This window comes from Gracilinanus agilis, chromosome X (assembly GCF_016433145.1).
Source record: "Gracilinanus agilis isolate LMUSP501 chromosome X, AgileGrace, whole genome shotgun sequence".
Taxonomy (NCBI): Eukaryota; Metazoa; Chordata; class Mammalia; order Didelphimorphia; family Didelphidae; genus Gracilinanus; species Gracilinanus agilis.
In genome coordinates, this window is record NC_058136.1 from 61,660,284 (window position 1) to 61,679,954 (window position 19,671).

At 51.5% G+C, this 19,671-nt stretch overlaps 1 protein-coding gene across 1 annotated transcript in view; it reads right to left on the reverse strand.

Annotated features, from left to right (window-relative positions):
* EDA (ectodysplasin A) overlaps positions 1 to 19,399 on the reverse strand; it is a 174,160-nt gene extending 154,761 nt beyond the window's left edge. The window contains exons 1-2 of the mRNA XM_044682864.1: positions 19,364 to 19,399; positions 19,233 to 19,328 (exon numbers count right to left, since the gene is read on the reverse strand). Of these exons, the coding sequence (XP_044538799.1) occupies positions 19,233 to 19,328; positions 19,364 to 19,399 (132 nt within the window). The remainder of the gene's footprint in view (positions 1 to 19,232; positions 19,329 to 19,363) is intronic.
* Positions 19,400 to 19,671: the final 272 nt, after the last annotated feature.

Below are 19,671 nucleotides of genomic sequence, written 5' to 3' on the forward strand. Positions count from 1 at the left end.
TGGGATTCTCACAGCTTAAGGTCTGCTAACAAAGGCAGAAGGAGGATTCGAGATGCAACAGTGTGCAAAACGCTCAGAGAACGTGAGTGGGCTGTCGGGAAAGGACTCGAGGCACAATGGTCCAGCTGGCACCTTTGGGGCTTTTGACTGGCCCCTGTTTAATTCAATCCAAACCAACTAAGCGCCTACTACGTGCTGGCTGCCCTACTAGGTACTGGGGATACAAAGACGAAACAAAAGTCCCTGCCTTCGAGAAGCTTATGTTCCACCACTTAGCAGAGGGGCTATTGCCCGCTACGTGACGCTCACTTCAGAGAGCAAGTGGCAGGGCTGGGATTTCATACTGAGTTTCTCCTGAATCCACCATACCAGGGTGTCAGATGATAAGACAAATACTGGATTTGGAATCCGAAGGTCCAAGTTCCAAGAACCTGGGCGAGTTCGTCAGTTAGCCTCTCGGTCAGGGCCGCAGCCTCCTCGTGTCTAAGAGGAGGCTGATAATGCTTGCTCATCCCAGATCTCAAAGGACTGATGCAAAGAAAGTGCTTTTGTGGCTGCTGAGTCATTTTTGGTCGTGCCTGACTCTTGGTGACCCCATTTGGGGTTTTCTTGGCAGAGATACTGGAATGGTTTGCCATTTCCTTCTCCAGCCCATTTGACAGATGAGGAAACGGAGGCAAACAGGGTGAAGTGACTTGCCCAGGGTCAAGAAAAGAGAGCACTTTGCAAACCTGGACAAGGTTAGAAAATGCCGACTATTTCTCACCACTGCTATTCTTACATGTGTCCCCACCTCCCTGCTGGCTAGGAGTCACCCAACTCTCATCTCCCACTGTTGGGAGTCTTCTCAGGACCTAGGGCAGGTATGACCTCCATGAAGCTCTCCTTGACTCTCTCCCCACACCCTCTGGCACCAAGAGCCTTTCTAGTAAAGCCATTTTGCCTGGGAAATCGCTTAGAAGCATACGATCTCCGGACGCAGCCGAGGTACCCACAAGTGCCCTTTGCACAAGTGCACTTCCACAAGTCCCACAGGTAGACCCGGCTCTTGGGAGACTCTGTGTAAAGACTGAGCCTAGGAGCTGGCCTTTCCCCCAGCAGACACTTTGGTTTCCTGCCCCTTGGCTACATCCTGTGATTTCCCGACAGTGCCCCCGGCCTAATTGTGGCCCGACGCTTGTATGGCCGGGGCACATGAGCGGCAATGGTGTTTACCAAACTTGCAGATGACACGAAGCCAGAGAGGAGAGCTAATCCGTTAGCTATATTTGGACACAAGCGGCATCCAAAACCATCTGGACAGGCTACGAAGATGGGCCAAATATAGCAGAATGTCCTCTAATAGAGATAACCATAATCATAGAGCAGGGCTCAAAGAAAATCAAGTAAACACAGGCTGGGAGAAGCACAGCTCCACAACAGGTTGTGGGAAAGCAGGGGGGGGGGGGGGGGGGGTGCAGGCTGGGCATGAAAGAAAGGGAGTGTGGCCGCGGGCTATGGTCAGAGAGGCAACAAGCATTTCGTGATGCAAATGGGAGCAAAAGAACCCCCTCACCAGTCCCTGCCCTCTGGAGGGAGACAGGGGTTCAAATGAAGTCCAAAGGAGGTGGGAGGCACCAGTTGGGTGCCGCATTTTAGGAAGGGCACTGAAAAGTGGGCTGTGCCCAGAGAAGGGCAGCCAGAGTACAAAAAGCAGAGTGAGTAATGGGGTGGGGGTACTTGGCTTGTAGAAGACTTAGGGAGATACACTTTGCCAAGAGCTTCCTCTTCTCCCCGCATCTCCATCCTACATCTCAGATGCCTTCAGCCACAACTTCCTCCTTGACTTCTGTCTCCCCCGAAGAGGTGGCCCTTCTCCTCTCCAGGGACAAGGGCTCCCATTCCAACCCATCTTCTCCAGCAGATTTCCTCCTCCATCATCCCCAGCCTCTCCCTCACTTGTCTTCCATCTCTTTCTGTCTACTGGCTGCTTCCAAGCTTACAGGATATCTCCCTCATACTCAAAAACTGCTTACCTGATCCTTCCATCTCCTCCCCTTTGTTGTTCAGCTCCAAGGCTATCTGTACTGGGGCCTCCACTCCCTTTCCTCTGACTCTTCTGAACTCCCCATAGGCCAACTGCCAGTTTTATCATTCCACTGAAACCGCTCTCTCCCAAGTTCCCAGAGAGCTCTAATTGCCAAACCCGATGGCCTTTTCTTAACTGTCTTTCTCTTTGAGCTCGCTTCTCCCCCATCCTTTCTTGTCTCTAGGTTTTCAAGAGACTGCCCTCTCTGGGTTCTATTTTCCTACCTGTCTGCTTCCTCAGTTTCCTTGCCTGGCATTCCTCCAGGTCACGCCCATCAGTGTCTCCTTGGGCTCTGTCCCCTGGGAATTTGGCCCACCGCGGGTTTTGGTACTGTGAGCTAAGAATGCTTTTTACATTTTTAAATAGTTTTATTGTATTGTAAAAGAGAAAAACCCTTCTTAGCTCACAGGCTCTACAAAAGCAGGCAGCAGAGTGGTGGTGATCTCATCAGCTCCCATGGTTTCAATTATCATCTCCACACTGATGATTCTCAGATCTACTTGTCCAGCCCTAACCTCTCTCTCTAGGTAGCTCCAACCGGATGTGCCAGTGATACATTAAAAGCAACATGCCCAAAGTGGAACTCACTGTCTTTCCCCCTTAAGCTTCCTTCTTCCTGTCGAGGGTACCGCCAGCCGCCTGAGTCCTCCAGGCTCAAAACGCGGGTGGCCTCCTCCTTGACTCTCGACTCCCTTTATCACCACCACAGCCAATCTGTTATAGCTTCTATCTTCTTTACATCTCTTGCATGATGCCCCTGCCACCGCCATCACTGCCATCTAGAGTGCCGCCGCAGCAGCCTGCCGGTTCATCTCCCTGCCACAGTCCCACGGCTTGGCTGTCCAATAAATCTGACTGTCGTCACTGCCCTCTGTCCCTGGTGAATGCCAGTGGCTCCACAGCCCTCCTTGCTGTTTCCCATCTCCGGGATTACAGCTATTTTCGCTTGCTCTGTATAATGCCTGGAATGCTCTCCCTCTTCATCTCAGCCAAGTCCCCGCTCCAATGAGATCTTCGAGGAGACGCTTCTCCCGAGCCTCCTCGATGCTGGTGCCTTTCCTCTGTTGCTAATCTCCCACGTGTCCCCTTGGAAGCTTGTTGGGCTGTAGACGTTCACGTGCATCTTCCCCTTTAGATTAGAAGCTCCTCCAGCGCAAGGGCTGTCCTTCATCTCTCCTTGTGTCCCTAGTGCCCGGCACCCAGTAGTGCTTAATAGAGTCTCGGGGGCTGACTAGCATGTGGAGGAAGGAGGCGCCTTGTTCCGCTTGGCCTCTGCAGGAAGAATTAGGAGCCACGGGTAGAAGCAGCAAAGAGGCTGACTGAGGCTGGAGGTGGCTCCGAGAAGATTCCTTATCACCAAAAGGATGCCAGCAGAGGCTGGATGTGGCTGCTTGGCAGGCGGGTTGTACAAGGGATTCCAAATCCTACGTTGGTTGGACTAGGTGACCTCTGAGGTACCTTCCAAACCATTCCAGTTTGATTCAATGATACCAAAGACCCCGAGCCCCGGCAACACCCAGAGAATGCTGCTGGAGCCCAGAGGCCAATGCACTGGTCTAACTAGGAGTGTGGCTTCAGACGAGTCACTGAAACTGCCTGTGTCCTTCCTCACACTAGATAACCTCTGGGCTCTTTTCCAACTCGGATCCTACGGAACTGCTCAAAAGCCGTTACGGGAAAGAGGGCTCAAGCTCCCTCTGCTTGATCCCCGTGGGCAGAACCAGGAAAAAGGAGTGGCCGATTCCAGGCCCATACAAGGTGGGCTTCCCCTAACGACACAGGCTGCCTCGTCCCAGGAAGCTCTACGCCACGGTGAGCTCTTCCACGCCGGGTGAAGGCCAAAGCCTCTCCGGGGCCAGCTATTCCTCAAGGTCCTTCCCAGTCCTAAAAGTACATGACTGCCTGTTGCCCGGCCAAGGTAGTGCAAACCCACGTCCAGGAAGTCTTCGGTTAGGGGAGTTTCGACGTGTCAGAATCAATCCCATCCAGAGAAATCGAGCACGGAGAAAGACCAACACCCAAAATACGTTTGACAGAGATCCTCTCACCTAAGGGAAGCTCGCTTCTGAGGCTGACTGACTGGAGATGGAGGGAGTTTTTCTTTTGCTCTGTGAGAGGCCCTCAATGGTAGAACAGGGCAAACGTTTCAGTTAGGAAAGGTTGTTCCAGTCAGCGAGGAATGGTCTTGATTATAGCTGTTGAATCCCTACCCACCACAAACTCATGAACTTCCAAGTGGAAGAGAGTTGCTGCCAAAGCTCTCTTGGAGCTCTCACAGTCTGGATTCCCAAGGGATGCAGTGGAAAGCACTGGATTTGGAGTCAAAGGATCTGGGTTAGGCTCTCACCTCTGCTACTCACTGCCTTGGGGCGGTCCTTTCCCTCTTGAGACCTCAGAATCCTCCCTCTAGAAAATACGCACGCTTGGACGAGGCCATTCCAAGTGTTTCTCCTAGCTCTTCGAATGGAGATCGAGCTCTCTCTCCCTCTCAGTTGCCACCTCAGAAAAGAGAAAGAGAGGATTCTGTTCCTCAGGTTAGCAGCGTGCCCAGGAAATTTGGGGACGTCAGAGCAGAATGACGGGCTGGAAAGGGATCTTAGTGGTCATTCAGACAAGCTGCAGAAAAGGGCATGAAGGGCCAGAGAATGGGGGTGATTCACCCAGAGGGGAAGAGTCCCTGCAGACCTATGGTGAGGGAAAGGGAAAGAGCATTTAATAAAGCACCTATTGTGTGCCGGGCGCCAAACTAGGCCCTCTGCAAATACTTTTTCATTTCATCTAGCATTCAGAGAACAACCTTCTGTTGGCCATTTGGAAGAGAGCTAAGACATCCTGTTTGCCTTCAGAGGGCCCAAGAATGGAAGCTGTGGAGAGGCAGGCTGCAACTTGACAGGAGGGAAACTTTGCTGCTGCAAAACCTCTTGGAGAGTGGAAGGGGCAGAGTGGGATCCCCCTCAAGAGAGGGTGGAACAACGGATGCTGCTGAGGCCTCTTCTGGCTCAAAGACTCGACTTCCTGACCCCCAGCAAAGGAAGCTGTGTTGTTTTTATCACTGTACCGAATTCGATTCAAATCGGTAGCTTGTGGTGAGCCAATGCAAAAAAGGCCGAGCCTCAGGAATGACACCCTTCCTCATCTACGGGTCAGTCAGGGCGCGGAATACTTCCCGTCATATCAAGACCTCAAGGCCCGGCATCCAACCAGGCCTGGGACGGCACACCAGAAAGCTTTCACAAACATTAGCCCCCTCTCCCATGACTTAAGCCTCTTCTCCAAACTGAGTCTCTTCCAGCTGGTGTCCCACACAGTCAAACTCAAGTCACATGTGTGTGTCCCTCCCTCCCTCCCTCCCTCCCTCCCTCTTTCCCTCTCTCTCTCTCCCTGTTTTTGTCTCTGTCACACACACACACACACACACACACACACCCCTATTTACTCTCCAGCCTCCCTAACACTGACTGTCCTCTTCAAGTATTTCTTGTCCACGTGCCAAACGGTGCATTTTAGTCCGAGTTGAGAAAGGAAAGGCGCTCGGAGCTGCCTGGGAAGGTGCTTCAACCCTCTCCTGATGAAAGGCTGAGGCCCAGGCTGGGGGGAGGGGATGGTGCAGCCACAGTCACGAGGGTTTGGGTTCTCTCAAGGGGGGGGGCGCGGGTCTGGCCCTCACTGGACTACAGCTCACAGTAGCAAAGGTTATTGTTGAGACCCTGAGAGAAACGGATGATCTGAGCAGGGGGGTGGCAGCAGGTTCAGATCTCAGATGTCTCCACGCCACGTGCACAACGACTGAACCGTCTCCCAGGGCCATGACAAGGGCAGTGCGACCACTTCTTTGTCCTAGTGAGCCAAATTTAGCAGGACTCACTGACGACAGCAGCTGCAATCCTTCCATGGCAGCGGGAAAGTGACAGAGCTGAATACCTAAGGCCGAAGCATGCTTGTTGCTCCACTGGTCCTGCCATGCCATCGTCGGCCCAGGAAGCTCTGCGGAAGGAACTTCTCTGCCAATGCAGCTGGGCACCTTCTCAATCATTTCTCATCTTAGAGGATTAGGAAGGAAAATGAGCTAAGACGAGAAGTTAGCAGATGGCAGCCTCCATTCCTACACGCCCCAAAACTCTTGGCCCTTGCCCCATGTGTTTGGGGGAAGCCGTAACGCCTTCGGGGACTTTGACATGAGAATGGCTCTTTCTCTTCAACTCTGCCCTAACTCCAGCACTGGGGCTCTCTTCCCCAGGGCCATCCATAGCCTCCTGTCCTCTTCTCTCCTGGAAATGGACTCTCATTCCTTCCTCTCTTGGAAAGTGGGTCAGGTACCTGACAAGCTCATGGGATACAATGCAAATGTAAGGGACTATTTGGAGGAGCTATCTAGAAGGAGGAGGAGGAGGACAGGGCGCCCGCCATAAGGAAAGAACCAAGAGGCGGGAGCCCCTTGTTATTCCATTCACATGGCTGATGTCAACATTTGCTGGTCATGATCTTCAGCCTCAGTTTCCAGCTTGCCTGCCCCACAGGGTAACTGGGATCGTCGAATGGGAAATTGCCATAAAGAAAGGAGAAAAAAGATAAGAAGGAGGAGCCGAGAGAACACCAAAATGTCCTGGCTCTGACTTCTCAGGTACTGACAGATCAATCATTTGCCTGTCCCTGGAAGGTAATAGCTTTGATCTCACACAAGCAAGAAAAAATATTCTAAATCAATTCATTAAATACATTTTTTCAATTAAAAAAAATTTTAAACGCAGTGGAATTACTCATTGGCTATGGGGGGGGGGGGCGGGAAGGGAAAGAACATGAATCCCGTAACCATGGATATCGAAATCAATTAATTAAATTAACATTTTCAGTTCACACAAGCAAGAAACTTGCTAACAGTCAAACATCCAAGAAGAAAACAGGCCGTGAGTTCCTGAACACCAAAGGCGCTCTTTAAGCGGACTTGACTCCAGGATTCACGTAGGGGGTGAGAAGCCCCGAGCGGCTAGGACGGTGCTTCCCAAGTACTAAGCCTCATTCGCAAAGACCACACAAATCCATCTCGGTCCTTTATGGGCACGCTATATACCAAGAACCCTCCTCAAGGACACAATGCAGGGTAGTAAGCGCTTGGCAGAGGATTCACCATGGGGTTCCTGTAAATGGTTAACTGTATCTCTCATTCCCTCACCCCTACTTAACGATAATTGAGAATTCAAGAACTCATTTTATACACGACTTTTTCTCAGGAATGCATCTGCGATGTCTGTTTCATGGTATCATGAAGGACAAGCATGACCAGAAAGGAAGGCGGGGCGGACATGGAACAAGAACGAAGAACGAAAGGCTTCTTGTCAAGAGAAGAGAGTCGGGCCACCCAGCTATCCCACACCAAGGCAATGACTACGGCAATGACAGGTGCCTGTGGACTAAGGAAGAGAGACGGATTGGTAGTATTACATCCTGGCTCTTCTTTCCAAAGCCATTGCTTTAACATTGAGGCATGTTTTCAACCAAAGCATCATGGGCTTTAGGGCTAGAAAGGACCTCCGAGACCATCTCCAGAGGGGAAAGAGCAGCTAGATCCCTAAGGAAATAAGCCCCTGAAAGCTCACCAGACAACTGTCATCAGTCCTCCTGCCAGCGATCTTCCCCACTTCACAGTGAGCTTGCTTTGACTTTTGCCACCACCAAATGTCACTGAATAGCTATTTTGTTGCTAAAACCTCAAGAGTTGAACACGGGGCATCCTCAAGCACCTCCCAGGGCAGAAACTCCCTAGAGCGGCTCTGACCAGAGGGTCATCATCCCTCCCCTTGAAGAAATCCAAGCTATACCCAGTCACGTGAAAAACTGCTCCAAAGAATTTAATTAAAGAAGCTCTGAGGCTCCATCCTAGACCCAGCAAACTGGCAAAGTTGACAAAAATGGAAAATGACAAATGGTGGAAGGGCTGTGGGAAGACAGGCACACTGATACACTATTGGGAGAACTTTGCATTGCCCCAACCATTCTGGAAAGCAATTTGGAATTATGCCCCAAACATTACTAAACTGGGCATCACCACCCCCTCCCTAAAGACCCTGATGGAAACCATCTAGAATCCTGAACTTAAGAGCCTTGGGAAAAGCAGGCCCCGCCCCTTACACCACCATCCTTGCTCCTAGCCCAGTCTCTGCAGCGGTCACTGAAAGGTGAAATCACTATGGAAAGGGGGCCTGGCTTCCTTACTTCCACCAGCAGCAACTACTGGCCAGTTGTCACCGACAGGCAGATAAGCACGAGAGCCCTAGGAAAGGAGCAACCCCAAGACCACCTGGCTTGCTTCCCCACTCTGGAAGTCATCATGTGCAGAAGAGGCTAGCCATCCTTACTAACCACCCCAATTGCCACTCCCAGGGCACATGAGTCAGCCCAGCTAAAGCAGCAAAGTACACTGAGGGAGAAACATAAGGCAGTATGCAGCAGGCCAGGCAAAGCACTGGCACTACTGCCTTCAGTCACCTTCTCCCCTCAGACTCTGATGGAAACTGTGGAGGAGCCTGAGGCCAAGAGCTTCGGGAAGAGCAAGGCTTCCAGCCCTGTGCCCATAACCATCCTCCTGGAAAGCAAACCCTAGGGAGAGGTAGCCTGGGGGCTACCGAGGACTCAGCAAGGAAAGTCTTGGCCACCAAACTCCTTGGCCCTGTCCAATGGCTCGATGTCAGAAACTCATGATTTTATCCGTGGAAATGGCACTAGAGGAGAGGCCTGTGCACCCACTCTGCCACTGCACCCTCGGGACCATGGGGCCTCGATTTCCATTGGAAATCTCCCCTAAGTGTTGTCTCCTCCATTAGAAGCTCCATTAGGAGCTCCTCTAGAGCAGGGACTGACTCTTCTGTTTGGATCCCCAAGGCGGAGTACAGGGACGGCACATAGAAGGTACTTAATAAATGTGTCGCCCACTCATTTATACCTTTGGAGCCAGCCAGAGATACCTCTAAGGAGGTTTATCTCCCAAAGAAATCAAGGAAAAAGGGAAAGGTTCCACATGTCCAACTACAGGACATATACGACTGGCAGCTGTTTTTGTAGCCACAAAGAACTTCAAGCTGAGGGGATTCCTGTCGGTTGGGGAACAGCTAGACAAATGATGTCGTCTGACTATAGCAGAGCATGATTGTGTTGTAAGAAATGACGAAAGACACGGTTTGGGAGAAACCTGGGAAAAGCTGTAAATGGGTACAAAACAAAGTAAGAAACGAGAACAATTTCCCTCTAAAAACATTGTAAAAAGGAACAATTTAAAGAACTGGTTAAAGCCATGATTCTGGAAGACCAACGATGATAATGACGCTCACTGCCTGCCTCCTGACAGAGAGGCAATGGACTCAGTAGGCAGAAGGAGCCATGCATTCCTGGGAACTCGTTTGACTTGACTATGCCTAGTTGTGAGGACGGTTTAGTTTTTCTTTTTTCCAGTGGAGGTTAGGAGGGAGGGAGAAAAAAAGAAATGCCTGATAATTGGGGGGAAACTAGACTTGCTTTTTTAAAGAAAAAAACAGGAAACAAAAAGTCTGGCGAGGCCAACGTCGTTGGGTCCTCTGGGCCGCAGGTATGGACAAAGGAAAGGGCATAGACAGACACAAAGTAAGACACGCGTTCTCGGAAGATTGTAGGAGCCTCCTGATTGGTTTTTCCTCCTCCGAATGGAGATGCCAGGAGAAAGGCCAGCCAGAGGAAGGGGCCAAAGGAGTGGAGGAATCTTCTGGTGTGAGAAGGCTATAGAGGCAGCAGCACATCTGTTAAGGGTACCACCATCCTTCCAGGCGATTCCTCTCTCCTGCATCCCATCAACCCAGTCGGCTGCTAGATCCTCTTGTTTCCACCTCGGGCTCTCATATCTGACACAGCTCTACTCACAAAGCCACCACCTTATTTCAGGCCTATATCACTTGAGATCTGTTTGGGGCGTGCCTAGACAACATTTCGTTTAAACTGTCCAAGACTAAAACCCAATCAAGAGACTGAGCCTGGCTATTCAGAGCTGGGAGAAGGCACTTGCATAGAAATATGACCATTGAGCCAATGGGAGTCAGTGAAGTCAACCAAATGGGAGAAGGTAGGGAAAGAAGAAAAGGTAACCCGGGGCGGAGCCTTAGAGGACACACACAGTTATGATCTGGATAACAACCCAACAAAAGCAAATGAAAAGGGGCAGTGAGACAGGTAGGAAGAGAATCAAGAGGGAGCAGGATGTGTCCAAGAGGAGAGAGTGAGCAACTGGATCAAGTGCTATGGCGCAGTCTAAAAGGATTAGGATGGAGAAAAGAGCTCCCTTAGCCACTAAGAGGTTCTTGGTGACTTTGGAAAGAAGCATTTCTTCCCGGCGAGATGGGAAGCTGAAAGAAGGCAACATAACGGGTACAGATTCTTCCTCTTCCTCCTTTTAAAACACTCAGCCACCATTCTGGAAATGAATTATGCCAAGAAGGGGACTAAAACTTCCCCATCCTTTGCCCCAGAGTTTCCAATACCAAGCAAGCACATATCTCAAGAAAGCCACTGGCGAGTTCCCGTGGTTGCCGAAATATTCATAGCAGCAAAGACCTGGGAAACAAGATGCCCACTAAGTGGGGAAGGGCTAAACAAACTGTGGAACATGAAGGCAAAAGAATCCTACTGTGCTTTAAGAAATGACTGACATGGGGGCAGCTGGGTAACTCAGTGAATTGAGAGTCAGGCCCAGAGAGAGGAGGTCCTGGGTTCAAATCCGGCCTTAGACACTTCCTAGCTGGGTGGCCTTGGACAAGTCACCCCCCTCCCCCGCCACTGCCTAGCCCTTCCTTACTGCTCTTCTGCCTTATATATATATATACTATATATATATACAGGGATTTTTTTTAAATGACTGACATGATGGAGACAGAGAAGCCTGCAGAGATCTGGGAGAACCCATCGAGAAATGAAGTAAGCAGAGGCAGTTAAACAATTCCCACAAACCATCAAGAATGAATGCTGCACATGGCTAATATGGAAATCGGTTTTGCGGGACGTCACATTTATAATCGAAATCATATTGCTTGCCTTTTCAAGGGATGGGGGAGGGGCGAGAGAAAAAGAGAATTGGGAGCTCCAAATGTTGAAAAATGAACAGTAAAGATGGTTTAATATAATTGGGAAATAGCGAATCGAATAAAAGTTTAAACAAAGAGGGCTGCAAAATCACCGAGGAAAAGTCCAGCCCCAAAGAAGAGATGGGAGAAACATGAGCTATTTGCAATGTACTCGTCAGTCTTGCTGGGTCGTCCCTTCTTCTTTTTCCGATTTCAGAGTGACTCTTTCTTCTGTGGGATGGCTCTCAGAGTGGGGAGGGAGAAGGGGGGGGGGGGGAAGGAGGTGGCATGAAACTCCCCAAAGCAATAAAAATGCCTTTGAAAAAGACAAAGACCCCAAACCCAGTTTGGCTCAGAGAGGGAGAAGAAACCTGCGAGGAGGCCTCACGGAGCCCTCTTTCCTCTTGCCACCAAATTCACTCCTGCTGGCCAGCTTGTGGCCCCAAAAGAGAGCTCTCCAATGGAACCTCCTAAGAGGAAAAAAAGCAGAAAGAGAGGAGGAGGAGGAGGAGGAGGAGGAGCTTAGGCCAGGGAGCTGGAGTCCCTATTACAGAGCACATCACTCCCACACACACACATCTTGAGACAGATAAACAATCAGCTTGGTTTTCATCCCCAGCCAAGAACTAGAGAGTGCTTGCTGCCAGCTCCATATGACTGGACACACCTTACTTGTCTCCACTCTATCCAGGAGGCTCGTACCAAGCTAGAAGGCCCAGGACTCCCAGGCAGTGGCACAGATCATCCTGGGTGCTCCTGGCCTGTGTCCTCCCACCTAGCGTGCTGCCCCCCCCCCCAGGACGGTCTTGGAGCTCCCAGGCAAAAGGAGCGAGATAACATTCAACAAACATGTACAAATGAGATTTAGGCAGGAGAAATTGGAGATAATTAAAAGAAGGGAAACATTAGCATTAAGAGGGATTAGGAAAGGTTTCCTGTGGAAGCTGGGACACGGAAGGCAGGCAGGAAAACCAGAGGGTGGGGAGGAAGAGGGAGAGGATTCCAGGGAGCCAGTGAAAATGCCCGGAGGTGGAGGAACAGCAAGGAGGTCAGCATGGCTGGATCAGCCGCCCGGTGGATGGGGGCGGGGAGAAGGTAAGAAGCTTAGAAAGATGTGGAGCGGGGCTAGGTTAAGAAGGGCCTTGAGTGGCCATCAGAGGATTTTAGATTTGATCCCAAAGGCCTTAGGGAGCTACTGGAGCTGGTCAGATGGGGGGATCACATGGTTAGACCTGTGTTTTAAGAAAATCGATGATAAGGCCATTCAGGGGTGATACCTTCTTGGCTTCCTCCACAGTCTCTTGTTCTGTCGAACAGACGTAGAAACTCTGCTGATGGGCCACGGGTGGCCCAGTGGAGACTGGAGACGGGAGGTCCTGGGTTCAAATGTGACCTCAGACACTTCCTAGCTGTGTGACCCCAGGCAAGTCACTTCACCCCAGTTGCCTAGCCCCTAATGATCGATTCTAAGATGGAAAGTAAGGTTTGGGGGTTTTTAAGCTGCTAACTGAATCAGTGGAGAAATAAAAGAGCTTCTTCAAACAAACAACCACTCGGTGTGTTAGGAGAGCGAAGTAAAATCAGTCTGAGGCAGTAACACTGGACATGGAGTTAAGAAGGCCAGAAGTCAAATCTCAGCTCTTCCACCTGCTATCTAAGTGACCTCGAGCAAGTCCCTTCCCTTCCTGAGCTTTCTCTGTAAAATGAGAGGGCTGGGCCCAATGGCCACCAAAGTACCCTCACACTCTACCTCTTAAGACTAGGCCTCCAGGGAGTGGTCCCCTTCCCCACCCTTCCCTGCTCCCATTTCTAGAGCCTAAAAAATAGCAATAACCAGCCAACTCAATGCTTTGCTCCTGCTTCAGGACTATTTCACTTTGACACTACGTGCCCTTGGCAAGACTCCTGGAAAACAAAGCCTGTCTGGGGAGAGAAAATGAACACAGGCCCAAACGATATCCAGTCAACAAGCATTGCTTTTTGTGTGTTTGTCTGCCTGATGTGCTGATTTATGGTTTTTTTCTTTTTTTTATTCAAAGATATTTTCTTTTCCCAATTACATGGAATAACAATTTTCGACATAGAGTTTCTGAAATTATAAGATCCAAACTGTCTCCCTCCTCCCTCTCAGAGATGGAAAGCTACTTGATCTAGATTACATATGTATTATCATGCAAAACACACTTCCGTATTAGCCACATTGTAAAAGAGTACTCATGTAGAACCCAAACTCCAAAATAAAGCCCTCGATAATGTGAAAAGCTAGTATGAAATGGGAAAACTAGTCTGCTTTGATCTGGAGGTGGAGAGCATCCTTTGTCCTACGTCCTTCAGAATTGTCCCAGATCCAAATTGCATTGCTGAGAGGAGCTAAGTCCTTCGTGACTGATCGCTCCACGATGCTGCTGTCACTGTGTACGGTGATCTCCCGGTTCTGCTTATTTCTCTCTGCATCAGTTCATGTAGATCTTTCCAGCTGTTTCTGAACTCCTCTGGCTTATCATTTCTTCTAGCACAGTAGATTCCATCACCAACATGTACCACACTTTGTGCAGCCATTCCCCAATGGATGGGCATCCCCTCACTTTCCAATTCTTTGCCACCACAAAAAGAGCTGCTAGAAATATTTTTTGTACAAGAAGGTCCTTTCTCCTTTTTTTAGGATCTCCTTGGTTATACAGACCCAGTAGTGGTATGACTGGATCAAAGGGTATGCACAGTTGTATAGTCCTTTGGGCCTAGTTCCAAATTGCCTTCCAGAATGGTTGGATCAGCTCACAACTCCACCAACAATGCATCAGTGTCCCGATTTTGCCACCTCTCCTCCAACATTGAACCACTTTCCTTTACTGCCATGTTGCCCAGTCTGCTAGGGGTGAGGTGGAACCTCAGCATTGTTTTACTTTGCATTTCTCTAATCAAGAGGAATTTAGAATATTTTTTCACGTGATTATTTATAGCTTAGATTTCTTCATCTGAAAACTGCTCGTTCATATCCTTTGACCATTTGTCAGTTGGGGAACGACTCGGATTCTTAGAAATTTGACTTTGTTCTCTATATATTTGAGAAATGAGGCCTTTACCAGAGACATTAAAACTTGTCCCCAGTTTGTTGTTTTCCTTCTAATCTTGGTTGCATTGGTTTTGTCTGTACAAAAGCCTTTTAATTTAATATAACCAAAATTATTCATTTTACCTCTTATAATACTTGCTGGCTCCTTTTCGGTCTTCAGTTCTTCCCTTTCCCATAGATCTGCCAGGTAAACTGTTCCATGTTCCCCTAATTTACTTCTAATACCACTCTTTCTGTTTAAGTCATGTACCCATTTCAACATTATCTTGCTTTAGGGTGTGAGCTCTTGGTCTAGGCCTAGTTTCTGCCATGCTATCTCCTAATTTTCCCAGCAGCTTTTGTCAAATAGCGAGTTCTCATCCCCAAAGCCGGGATCTTTGGGTTTGTTGCTGAGGTCATTTACCCTGAGTCTATTCCATGGATCCGGACTTCGATCTCTCGGCCAGTAGCAGACTGTTTTCACACTCACTGCTTTATAGTACAGTTTAAGATCTGGTACCGCTAGACCACCGTCCTTCCCATTTTTCTTCACTAGTTCCTTTGATATTCTAGACTTAACAAGCATCTCTGAAGCACTTCCTGTGTGCCAGGCACTGTACTAAGCTCCATACAAACAGGAGCACAAAGAAAGCCAGGAATTCTGCAAGGAGGCGGATGCCCAGGGAAGCAGAGGCCTGGCTCCTGAGTTGCTCACATTCTAGGTTGGAAAGCCAAATGAGCAGAGAAGGCATCAACACACTGAGCAACCATCAGTGATCACTTTAGGGTGGCAGCTCCCTCCCCCAACACCAGCATCAACCTCCTGACAACTTAGGAACTCGGATGTGGGAGGGGAGGCAAGGTTCCGAGGGGTTCCTGAGGCTGGCCATGATCAAAGGCAGGATTTGAAATGCAGGTCTTTCTGACTGTCGTTTCAGTGATCGATCCACTACTCTATCCCTTCTCTAGATATATCAGGAGACGCATGATATCGGCTAGCATTTATCTGGCACTTTAAAGTTTGCAAAGCATTTTTTGGTCCTTCCACCAATCCTGGTGCTGTTATCCCCATTTTACAGATAAGGAAACTGAGGCAGACATTAGCAGAGTAACTTACTAGTCACACAGCTGGTATCTGGGGCTAGATTTGCACTCAAGGCTTCCCGACTCCAGGTCTGGTACTCTCTGTACTGTAGGGCTGCCCCAAGATAGGACAGGACCTGTGACTTCACTGACAACTCCCACTGCCAGCTTAGTGCAGCACATTCTCGGAAACTTACGAGCCTCTGGAAGTTGCCCGGGCCCCAAGAAATTGGGTGACTTGCCCAGGTCCCAGAGCACCTTAAGGCAAAGGGGAGTCTCAACTGTGGGTCCTTGTGGCTCCAAGGATGGCTCTTTGGCCAGTATTCCACACCTTAGCAGCTAGACAGGCCATGTGCTGTAGGGGCGCTACTGCCCTAGCTAGATGACTGAAGAGGCAGGATGGCACCAACTGATCGGCAACTCCGAATGGCGCACTGAGGACTATGGATTTGCTCCCCTAGGAAAAGGCCCCCAGAGCCCCAGGCCCGGCAATTAGCGAGTGGCCTGCTCTGTTGTGCTGGCGCCGAATCAGCTGACTCCATGGAACCTTTCAGACAGCTCACGGTAGATGTCCGGGAGCCGTCAAAAACTCAACATGTCCCCGCTCTCTCAACATCCCCTTCTCTCCTCTGACACTCCCTGTCCGGATACAGGCCCCAGACCATGGTACGAGGCTACTGGTGGCTCTGCTCGACGTGTGGAGTCTCTCCCCACTCCAGTCTCTCCTCCACTGGCCTACCAAAGTCATCTTCCTCGAGTTCCAGTCTGAACTAGGTCGCCTCTCCTACTCGGTCATCTCCAGTGGCTCCCTCTGGCCTCCAGAAGCAAACAGAAAGTGCTGTCTTTCCTCGCCTGCCCCCTCCTACTTTTCCGGTCTCCTCACACCTTTCTCCCTGACACGCCCTCACTCTCCCAGGCACTGACATTGGCCTCCCGCTCCCAACTCCAGGCGTTTTCACTAGCCATCATGTCCCCCATGCCTGGAATGCTCTCCCTCCTCATCTCTGCCTTCATGGCCCAGCTAAAATCCCTTCTCCTCCAGGAAGCCCTTCCCAATCTCCCTAATTCTCCTGCCTTTCTTCTGCTGATTATCTCCTCTTGGTTTTGTCTATAGCTTGTTTATACATAGATAGCCATTGGCCTAGAAGACTAGCTGTTGCCTTTCTTTGTACGTCCAGCACATAGTAGGTGCTTGACCTGCTTATTCACTGACTGATCTTAGTCATCGACTCCAATCAAACTTAAGGGAGGTACATGGTGGTGCCATATTGGGTCAGCCTTGCTCAGCATCCTGCCTGGCAGTAGCAGCGCTCCCACCCCACCCCCCACTCCACTTACTTCTTGGGCTTCTCAGTCCCACCTCTTGGGGGACAAGACCCCCTGCTACTCCCAATAGCCCAGCTGGCCTAAAATTCTCTTCCAGGCTTCAAGGGGTCTGTCCTAAGCACAGGCCCGTCAAGACACGTCTGCTGCCTCTACGATGCACGAGTTCCAAAGCAACCACGCGTCCTCTTAGCCGCGGTCATTCAAAGCACAAGAGGCTTTAGCTTGGGAGTCTCTCTGGACTCGAGATTCCCCGCCACCAGGCCCCCGCCAGGTAGCCAATCATTCTCTCCCGGCACGTATGTTGCATGGGAAGGGCGTTAAGTACCAGAAGCTGCTGCCTGTAGTCTCCCACCCGTTTCGTACCAGGTGGCAATAATGTTTCCTGCCTTCCCCTCACTGCCTGCATTCTTGGCCTTCGGGGCCTACAGCGCTGCTCCTCAAGTCCAGGCTGCACCTGAGATCTCAGAGGCAATCATGTGACGTGGAGAGTTTGAAAGTATTTTGTTGGAGGAAAATTTGGGACTTGGCATCACGGGACCTGAGTTTGAATCTCCCTCTGTCCATTCGGACAATTCGACTAGCCTCCCTGGGCTTGAGTTCATTCCTCGGTAAAAGAGAGGGTTAGAGGGGAGAGCCTTCTAGATCTGAGGTCTTTTCTAGTTCTAGGTCGAGCATCCTACTCTACTCAGGAGCCAGTTTGGCACCGTGCTGCCCACCCATGCCCTCTCAAGATGTCCCAGAAGTTTCTCCCCCATTCATTTGGCTTTGCTCCTCACGGACAGCCTGATGAGGAGTGGGACACTGGAACGCACACTTTTCTCCCCTCTCCCCACCCAAGGGCCACTGCTGCCACTGCAGCCCTTTGTTGTGGAAAGGCCAAAGCGGCCAGAACCTCGGAGCCTGTTCACTTCCTCATTTGTGAAGCCGCCCAGCCAGCAGAGGGCGCCCTAGAGCACCAGCAACTTGACCCAGAATGCCACAGGAGCCGTCCAATTGGAAATGGCTCCATTTGGACACTGACTGAAGACCCTGCCTTCGAGAACCACAGAAGTGAGCCGAGGCTGCGGCTGTTTGAAAGGCCGCCCGAGTTTCCCCCAAAGCTTCAAAGACTCAGGTACAAGAGAGAAGAGGCTGCCGCAATCAGTCTGGCTAACACGCAGGGAAAACACAGTCCCCTCCGGCCCCTGCAGGGAGCCTGCTGGGGAAAGATGCCCTGCCAGTGTGCTCGTGTCCACAGCCCACAGGTGCTCAGAGAGACGGCCAGGGTTCGGGGCCTATGGGAAGGCGGCGCTTTAAAACAGGCACGGCAGCAAGAGGAAGTGGCCAGAGCCCATTAGAGGTCAGTGCTAGCCTCCCTCCCCAAAGAGCAGAAGCCCCACCGGGGCCAGACATTCCATCAATCAAGAGGAAAGCCAAGAAGGCTGGGCCACCCTTTCCCTCGCCAGCCGGGTGGTTCAGTGGCAATGATTTTTCTCCTCAGTGAGGGAGGGGGGACTGGAGGGGGGAAGTTGTTTAAAGGAGCCCAAATCTCAGTTAATGACCATTTTGCCTTCTCTGAGCTGGAGCCTGCTAGGCCAGCAAGGCAAGAGAAGTCTCGGAGGACCTCAACACTCTTCAGCCATGTTCAGTTCTCCTCCAAAGCAGCGCCCCGTGGCAGAGCCCTGGCACTGCCTCTGCTCCTCACCTGCGCCTTGGAGCTGTGCTTCCGAGAGGACTCCGGAGCCACCCTCAGCCTTCGGGAAGCCCACTGACCCCGGCTGACCAGACTCTCAATGCACCCTCAAAGGGTTAACTAGGAAAGAGCCTTCCCAGCTGGCCAGCTCAAACCAAACCACCAGAAAGTTCCTCTGTACATAATACACTCTCTTGGGAGATCTTGTTTCTTTAGCATGTGGCTACTGGACACTCCCCACCTCCCTCTGCTCAGCGCAGCCCAGCCCCCCCCCCCCCACACACACACAGAGGCAATGTGCAACGAGGGGGGGGCGTCCCGGACTCTTCCAACAGCCCCTCCCAAGGAATGGCCAAGCTCGAATTGCAGGTAAAAACCAAACTGGCTCACATGGTCTGCTGCCATAGAGTTGGTTCCAAAGTCAGCTCCCTGGGGCGCAGCCAGCCGGCCTCCAGCTGTTGGCAGCTGGCTGCTGCTAAGAGGCAGTGCTCAGCCTGGGCCGCGGAGATGACCAGTCCCTCCCAGAGGCTTCAGGAGTTTGCCAGGTTCTCTGATGGCTTAGTTACTTTCCCAGTTCCTCTGGGAGCCGGACAGTTACTCTGCCAGGCACTCTTTGCCTAACTTGGGGGATGTTCTTTCCCACGACCTAGTAAGTAGTAAGTGTAACCGGCTTGGAGGCTGCCTTTGGCCGGTTACACTTTGGGGCACCCCGCTTGTTACTTTAGGACTCAATGACTTCCTCGGAGCTCTGCAGCGGAGGGAGTGCTTTGCCTGCTACTCTGTGGCTGCCTCAGTGAGCTACTTTCAAACTGAACGAGTTTTGCCAGTTACTTAGGGACTTGGTTACATTCTCGGTTACTTTGCCACTGTGGCAAGGGGTGGCAGGCGATCAGAAGGGCAGGGGAGCAGGTGCCCCCTCCCTCCTTCGGCCGCCCCGCGGGAGGGGTGACTCACCTGCTGCGGGTCCCCTGGGCTCGGGAGAAGCGGCGTGTCCCCGGGCTCCGGTTCGGGCGGTGGCAGCAGCTGCGGTTGGGGTTGTTGCTGCTGCTGCTGGAGTTGAGGTGGCAGCTGCCCCCGTTGGCGGCGGTAGCGTCGAGGGGCCAAGGCATCCCGTTCGGCATCAGCGGTCGCGTCGGGGGGCCCGGCTGGCGGCCCGGAGGGGGCGGAGGCGCGGCGGGCCTCGGCAGCCAGCTCTCGCCGAAGCTCGGAGCGCAGCTCCAGGTAGCAGCAGAGAGTCAGCAGGTGGAGGGCCAGCGACAGCGCGAAGAAAGCCAGGAAAAGGCGGCAGCTGCTCCCGGCGCCCGCCGCCGCCGGGCCCCCGCGACAGCCGCAGCCCCGCTGGCTGGCCCGGCGGCGGCCCGGCCCAGTGACCAGCCTGGCGGCTGGCCCGGGT